Source organism: Drosophila busckii, unplaced genomic scaffold (assembly GCF_011750605.1).
Source record: "Drosophila busckii strain San Diego stock center, stock number 13000-0081.31 unplaced genomic scaffold, ASM1175060v1 hic_scaffold_47, whole genome shotgun sequence".
NCBI lineage: Eukaryota > Metazoa > Arthropoda > Insecta > Diptera > Drosophilidae > Drosophila > Drosophila busckii.
Window position 1 is genome coordinate 118,533 of NW_022872757.1, and position 8,664 is coordinate 127,196.

Below are 8,664 nucleotides of genomic sequence, written 5' to 3' on the forward strand. Positions count from 1 at the left end.
TTAATTAGTTATTTATCAAATTTGGATAGATGGACTTATGATTTTTTTTTGCAATACAAGTCACCACACTGTCATCTACGCTATAAAAGAACGCCAGTGCAACTCTGATACAAAACAAAATGGCGTATTTTTTACTACAATATAGACCGACGACGTGATCATCTTTTGTATGCTTGAAAACTGCATTTAAAAACAAGTTGCTGAGTTTAAGCAAAATATAAACATTTGATAGAAAGTTGTAAAGTGTATTGCATATTTAATGAGCGCTATAAGGCAACTCAGTGTGCTACCACGAAAATATAATGAGCCAGGTAAGAAGTAGGCCTTGAAAAAGTTGTGATTGTGAACATCATGTGAAGGGGGTAATAAAATAACAAGAAAATATGAAATTTTTACTTCAGTCAAAGCAAAGCAATATAAATCAGTTGAATTCGAGACGTTGTGTGAGTATAATACTGTAAAACCGTGTGATATCGAATTTCTACACAATTTTTGTGGGTGTGGCATTTGCCAGTCGTTTGACGACCTACCAGAGAGAGGTGTCTCCCGTCTACTGAGACTCCCCCGTCACATAAACGTCAATTTGTGTGCCAGCTAAAGCGTCTTTCATATAAAAAGTGCTTAAATAACCATTAACTAACGGTGTTTCACAGTTTTCACAATGCCAAGCGATGCCTGATGCTCCAACGTGGCAGCCAGTGTTAAATTTTTGAAAATCCATTGGGTACCCATTTTAGCAAAATTCGATTGAATTTGTACATTTTGGTTTGTTTTCATCAATTGCCGCTTTAAAATGCACTAAAATGCATTTATTTTGTATAATTCTAATGGCTAATGAAAATTTTCATCGCTTACGTAATCACAATTTGTGAGGTGCAAAGTTTTTTTCGTGCCAAAGCCCATGGATTTCTGACCAGTTTTCTTGGATTTTCATCCCGCCAAAAGTAAACAAATGCTAAAAGCATAAACTTTTCCAACATATTTTCTAAAAAAAAGTGCATTTACGAAAATTTTTACATTGTTTTGTGCATGTTGGCATACAAATTTGTTGTCTTGGACCAAGAAAACGTCATAAACCGCTTAAAATCCGCATCATTCGTATGTGTCTACCGAGTTTTCTGTTCAGGATCGTCTGTATCTGTGTCCTAGGTCTTTTAACGGATAGCATGTGTCTATACCGTTGATCACAAATGATTAAAACGCATAAGCCCATGGAAAAATGTCTATTTAAAGGCTTAACTTGGCTTATAACATGTGTTTCTGGAGAGGATTAGCTGTGCAATGGCCCAAAATAGCTATGTAGCTTATTCTCTTACAAGCTGCTTGTTTTGTTAACATTTCTAGCCAAGGGCGCTGCATTAATAAATTCATATTTTGTGATTTTAGTAGCTCATTATCAAGCTATACAGATTCCCTCTCTTGCTGGACAGGATTAGCGTATTTTGCAACGATTTTTCCTTGGACTACTGTAAATGTGTACACCGATTTGACATCTACCATACTTTAAAGCTGGTGCATCTAAATTACTCGTTTTGAGCAAAGAATCATTGACTTTTTGGATACAAGTTATATACTCGTTAAAAGCTGGAGAGGATTGCGTGATAGTAACGCCTGTTTTGTTTTGAAATTACAAGAAAGAGAATATTGCTGTTTATTCTTCATAAAGCAAGGCTGACAAGATATAAAAAGTTAGCATAAACTTCAATTTAAAAGAATTTATTTTTAAAGATATGCTCTAAAGGATTTGCATATAAGCTGCTCCTGTGGAACTTTTCTACATTACACTTGGGACCTTAGCTAAGTGTTAACGCGATCACTCTTGCTATAGATATAAACTAATCTAATTAAACTTATTGGGTAACAAATTCCACTTATTAGGGAAATTATTTGAATTGAGCTTATGCAACACTGGTAATGTTAATCCTTGTTTAAATATTTCATTGCACAGGAACTCAATGAATCGGCGCATAATATAGGATCAGATGAACAAGATGACACACGCGATGATGCCAGTGGCAGCGGTAGCGGCAGTGGCAGTGGTAGCTCCGGTTCCGACTCAGATTCAGACAGTTCCTCAGGCAATTCCAGCGATGGACGCAGCTCACCAGAAGCAACAACAGCAGCAACAAGAGCCACAACAGCAACAACAGCTGGCTATCCGCCTACAGCGGTGGATGCGCAGGCGGATTACAAAACTAATGGCTACAACGAAGGCAATGAAGATGATAGTTCCAGCGGCGATTCCAGTGCCAGTGACTCTGACTCCGAGCCTGATGGCGGCGGAGGTCATCAAGACAACAGAGCCCACAATAGCAGCAGCAACAACAATAACAACACCAGCAGCAGTAGCAGCTCATCCGCCAATACAACAGGACCGCCCATGGCACCGACAGAGACGAAGGCAGCGGCTGTTGATGACGACGACGACGAGGATGACGATGATGCCAGCGCCTCGGATGCCAGTGATAGCTCAGCCAATGCCTCACCCACATGCTCTAGCAGTAGCAGCGTAAGTGCCAAAGCTGCCAAGCCAACATGGCATGCCTTAAGCATCTGTTTTTCTATTTCAGGAGGAGGAAGAAGAGGATTACAGACCGAAGCGTTCAATGCGACAGGCGCGTAAGGCGCCATCGGCAGCGGACAAGGCCAAGCGGCTACCACCTCCCAAAAAGAAGAAGAAGCAAACGTAAGTGGCTCCTTAAGAAATATTAAAGCAAACAATAAACAATATGCCTGCACAGCTGGGACTCGGAGGAGAGCGATGAGAGCGAGAATGCTGATAGCGACGAGGCACCCAAGCGCAAAATTAATGCGCGCCCCAGCGGCGGCAACAACAACAACAGCAGGCACTTACAACAGCAGCAGCAGCGAGCGACGCCGCGTGAAATCCTTTAGCTCGGATGATAGCGATGATGACGATGCAAGCAAACGGTAGCTTATAAGCAAACAATGCTAAAGTAAAGTTAATAATCGCTTATGTGTATTTTAGCTGCACTGTGCGACGCACTGCGGCCGCTGTCAGTTATAAGGAAGCCTCAGAGGACGAGGCGACCGACTCGGAGGATTTGCTTGAGTGCGAATATGACGAGAGCCAGGCAGCCGCATCAGCCGCCGCTGCCGAAGAGGACGAGAAATGCGAAACAATTGAACGTATTTTATCGCAGCGTGTGGGACGCAAAAGCTGTACCGGTAATACGACCACCATTTATGCCATCGAAGAGAGCGGCAGTGATCCTAATGCGGGCTTTGATGAAACGAGCCACACTGAGGAAGGAGAGGTGCAATATTTGATAAAGTGGAAAAACTGGAGTCATATACACAACACCTGGGAATCGGAGGCAACGTTGCGTGACATGAAAGCCAAGGGCATGAAGAAGCTGGATAACTTTATAAAAAAAGAGCAGGAGTTGGCTTGCTGGCGTCGCTTTGCCGGACCCGAGGATATAGACTATTTTGAGTGTCAGCTGGAGCTCCAACATGATTTGCTCAAATCCTACAACAATGTGGATCGCATTATTGCGCGTGGCATTAAAGCGGATGCTGGCGGCGATGAATATCTATGCAAATGGCAATCGCTGCCCTATGCCGAGTCTACCTGGGAGGATGCAGCGTTGGTGCTGCGCAAATGGCAACGTCAGGTGGAGCAATTTACAGATCGGGAGTGCTCCAAGTGCACGCCCTCACGTCACTGTCGTGTCATTAAGTATAGGCCAAAGTTCTCACGCATTAAGGGGCAGCCTGAATTTTTGGTAGAGGGACTAACGTTGCGTGACTATCAAATGGATGGACTTAATTGGCTGCTGCACTCCTGGAGCAAAGAGAATTCGGTAATATTGGCGGATGAAATGGGTTTGGGCAAGACCATACAAACCATATGCTTCCTCTATGCGTTATTTAAGATTCATCATTTGTATGGTCCATTTCTGTGCGTGGTGCCGCTGAGCACCATGACGGCTTGGCAGCGTGAATTTGATCTCTGGGCGCCCGATATGAATGTGGTTACATATCTGGGCGACGTGAAGTCACGTGAGCTGATACAGCAATACGAATGGCAATTCGAGGGCTCGAAAAGACTGAAATTTAATTGCATATTAACAACTTATGAGATTGTGCTCAAGGATAAACAATATTTGGGCCAACTGCAGTGGGCGGCGCTGCTGGTGGATGAGGCGCATCGTCTGAAAAACGATGATTCACTGCTGTATAAATCGCTCAAAGAGTTTGACACAAATCATCGCTTGCTCATCACGGGCACACCGCTGCAAAATTCCCTCAAGGAGCTGTGGGCGTTGCTGCACTTCATCATGCCGGAGAAGTTCGATACGTGGGAGAACTTTGAGCTGCAGCATGGCAATGCGGAGGACAAAGGCTATACGCGCTTGCATCAGCAACTTGAGCCGTATATCTTACGGCGTGTCAAGAAGGATGTGGAGAAATCGCTGCCTGCCAAAGTGGAGCAAATCTTGCGCGTGGAGATGACTTCGCTGCAAAAGCAATATTATAAATGGATTTTAACCAAGAACTTTGATGCACTGCGCAAGGGCAAACGCGGCTCCACGTCCACATTTTTGAATATAGTCATAGAGCTAAAGAAATGTTGTAACCATGCAGCGCTTATACGTCCCTCGGAATTTGAGTTGTTCGGACTGCAGCAGGATGAGGCGCTGCAGCTGCTGCTCAAGGGCTCCGGCAAGCTGGTGCTGCTGGACAAACTGCTGTGCCGTCTCAAGCAAACTGGACATCGTGTGCTCATCTTTTCGCAAATGGTGCGCATGTTGGATGTGCTGGCGGATTATCTTCAGAAGCGTCACTTCTCCTTCCAGCGCTTGGATGGCAGCATCAAGGGCGAAATGCGGCGTCAGGCGCTGGATCATTTTAATGCCGAGGGCAGTCAGGATTTTTGCTTTTTGCTGTCGACACGCGCCGGCGGTTTGGGCATTAATCTGGCTACAGCAGATACCGTCATCATTTTTGATTCGGATTGGAATCCACAGAATGATTTGCAGGCGCAGGCGCGTGCCCATCGCATTGGGCAGAAGAATCAGGTTAACATTTATCGCTTGGTCACAGCACGCTCGGTTGAGGAGCAAATAGTGGAGCGTGCCAAGCAGAAAATGGTGCTGGATCATTTGGTTATCCAACGCATGGACACCACCGGGCGCACTGTGCTGGACAAAAGCGGCAATGGTCATTCCTCCAACTCGAATCCTTTCAACAAAGATGATTTGTCTGCTATACTTAAATTTGGTGCTGAGGAGCTGTTCAAGGATGAGCAGGAGCACGAGGAGGAGCTAGTCTGTGACATAGATGAAATTCTGCGGCGCGCCGAGACACGCAATGAGGATCCCGAAATGCCAGGTGATGATCTGCTGTCTGCCTTTAAGGTGGCCAGCATAGCTGCCTTTCAGGAGGATGAGCCCAGTGAGAGCAAGCAGCAGCAGGAGAATGAAGATGAGGATGACAGCAAGGACTGGGATGATATTATACCCGAAGGTTTTCGCAAGGTCATCGAAGATCAAGAGCGTGCCAAGGAAATGGAGGATCTGTACCTGCCGCCGCGACGCAAAACTGCCGCTGCCAACAAGCAAGACAATAAGCGTGGCAAGGGCAAGGACAAGCAGCGAGATGACTCTGCTGACTCGGACTATGAGCTGGGGTCGGATGCTAGCGGCGCTGCTGCCGGCGAAGACGGTGGGCGCCAGCGCAAGCGTGGTCGTCCTGCTATGAAGGAGAAAATAAATGGTTTTACCGATGCGGAGCTGCGTCGCTTCATACGAAGCTACAAAAAGTTTCCAGCGCCGCTGCTGCGTTTGGAGGCGATTGCGTGCGACGCGGAACTGCAGGAGAAACCGCTGGCGGACCTCAAGCGCATAGGCGAGCTGCTGCATGCGCGTTGCGTGCAATTTCTGGACGAGCACAAGGAAGAAGAGTCCAAGACTGCCAAGGATGAGGAGCCGCAATCGGGCGCTGCCAAGCAGCGACGCACCCGTGCCACCTATTCCATAAAACTGGGCGGTGTGTCCTTCAATGCCAAAACGCTGCTGGCCTGCGAGGAGGAACTGCAGCCACTCAACGAACTCATGCCCAGCTCTGCGCAGGAGCGTCAACAATGGACATTTAATATTAAGACACGCGCCGCCAACTTCGATGTGGACTGGGGCGCCGAGGAGGACACACAGCTGCTGCGCGGCATTTATCAGTATGGCATTGGTTCCTGGGAGCAAATGAAGCTTGATTCCACGCTTAAGCTGAGCGAGAAGATTCTGTTGAACGACACGCGCAAGCCGCAGGCGAAGCATTTGCAATCCCGCGCCGAGTATTTGCTCAAGATACTCAAAAAGAGCGTGGAGCTCAAGAAGGGCGGACAGCGTCGACAGCGACGTCCGCGCAAGCAGCGCAACAATCTCAGCTCCACCTGCACTGCCGTCAGCACGCCCGAACGCAAGGATCCGGTTGCCTCAGAGGACGGACATGCGCTGCCGGTGCATGAGAACAGCTGCAGCTCCAGGCAGGCGGCTGTGGTGTCGCCCGCTGCCAGCAGCAGCGCCGTAGCAGAGCAGGAGAAGAAAAAGAAGAAGAAGGCGCGCAGTAAGAAGAACAGCGCCTCGGATAACAATGGCAACAAGCCCATGCACTTTACCGCCAACAATGAGCCGCGAGCGCTGGAAGTCCTGGGCGATCTCGATCCAAGCATCTTCAATGAATGCAAGGAGAAAATGCGTCCGGTGAAGAAAGCGCTCAAAGCGTTAGATCAGCCAGATCTCAGCTTATCCGATCAGGATCAGCTGCAGCATACGCGCGATTGTTTGCTGCAGATTGGCAAACAAATCGATGTTTGCTTGCAGCCATATGGTGAGCTGGAGAAGAAGGAATGGCGCAGCAATTTATGGTACTTTGTGTCCAAGTTTACGGAGCTCGATGCCAAGCGTTTGTTCAAGATCTATAAGCATGCGCTGAAGCAGCAAACAGCTGCGTCCAGAGAGGAGGATGGTGCGTGTCAAAATGGTAACTCAACGGGGGAGCGTGAGAAGAGCAAGAAGAAGAAAAAGGATAAGGATAAAGACAGAGAGCGTGAGAAGTCACGTTATGCCAGCACACCAGTGCAGGACAAAGACAAGTCAGCGCGTCGCTTTGCCCACAACGATTCGCCCAACAAGCGCAAGCGCGATGAGAACGATGTGGATGCCAGTGGCTTGGCCAACGCTGCTGGCATTAGTGACAATCTCAAGAGCATGTCCTTCAAGCGTCAGAATCTGGATGCACCGGCAGCAGCGTCAGCGCGCCACGAGGAACAGCGCAAGAAACATCACCGCAGCGATGACTACTATGGCAGCTCAGCAGCTGGCGCTGGTCCGCCTGCTGGCTACGAAGGCAGCCGACGCGGTGGACCCAATTCACCATCGAGCAGTCGACGCTTCGAGGCAAACGCCAGCTATGCGGCGGAAATGGAGCGCTGGCATGCACGTGAACGGTAAGAATCAGTTTTCAGCATTTTAAATCGCTTGCTTACTATATTTTTCTACTGCAGCTATAGCTTTGACTACAAGCGTGAGCGCTATGAATCGCCATATCCACGCAGCTCTGGCGGTGGCGCGCCAGGTGGTAATTATCATCGCGATCATCGTGAACGTGATCGCGAGCGTCGTCCAGACAAGCGCAGGTTAGTAGGGTCGAACAGACAGGCAAACCATTTTTGTTATAAATACTAACTTATATTTTGTTTTTTTTTTCTGGTTCAGATATCCCTCTGCATTGCCGCCACATGCTTATCCGCCGCACTACCTGCCGCCCAACTATTACATGCCCAACGGCATGGTGCCCGGCTTGCCACCGCCAGCGTCCGGCTATCGAGGAGAGCGTGGCTATCCGGTGATGCCGCGCGACTATCCAGCCGAGTATCGACGCAGCGAGTACGAGCGACGCACGCAGACATGAGAAGTGGAGAAGCAACTGCAACGAATCGTTTTTTGTATATAGTCTAGGCGTAGTGTGCGTACAAAGCGATATATAAATATATATATTATATATATTTAGAAAGTACACAGTTGATTGTAAATTAGTGTTTAAGGCTGGCTTGGCTGTGGTGTCTGTGTGTTCAATAGCCGCAGCTAGTTGTTTAGTCTTTAATGTCACACACAAACAAATATGAATACATATACAAATACAGCTATAAATACAGTTACATTTATACAGTTACACATACCGTTAAGCATGTTAATGTTAAACACACACTAGATAATATATACATACACATACAAATTTAATTTATAGCTGCTATTTATAAACAGTACTGTATATTTTATATAGTTTGTACTAAATACTTGTGTAAGGCGCTGCACATAAGTTAATTTAACACATTTTCACTCCTTGTATAAAGCATAGGCTTTTAAGATTCCTTTCTTTTTTCCTTCAAAAAGAAGTTCATAATTTTATTGTAAAGAAATGTATATTTATAAAAGAAATCAAGTCTCCTGAAAGCTTTTAAAATTAACAAATTCTCACAATAACTACTACATTATATAAACATATAAATAAACACACCCAAACACAACACACAAATCACATCATGAAGAGTTCATTTATAAATAAATCTGAAATTTGGTTATAAGAATCTGTTTCTGTGTTTGTGGTAGGGCTAGAGATAATGCCACGGATGATTGTGTA

The 8,664-nt window shown here is 46.5% G+C and overlaps 1 protein-coding gene across 1 annotated transcript; it reads left to right on the forward strand.

Annotated features, from left to right (window-relative positions):
* Positions 1–188: 188 nt before the first annotated feature.
* Positions 189–8,437, forward strand: LOC108608055 (chromodomain-helicase-DNA-binding protein 1). Its single transcript, XM_017999236.2, is given in 8 exon segments — positions 189–311; positions 1,949–2,509; positions 2,571–2,686; positions 2,742–2,805; positions 2,807–2,931; positions 2,990–7,471; positions 7,529–7,660; positions 7,740–8,437. Coding segments are annotated over 8 exon segments (5,685 nt in total). The 5' UTR covers positions 189–302; the 3' UTR covers positions 7,936–8,437.
* The last annotated feature ends 227 nt before the right edge of the window (positions 8,438–8,664 follow it).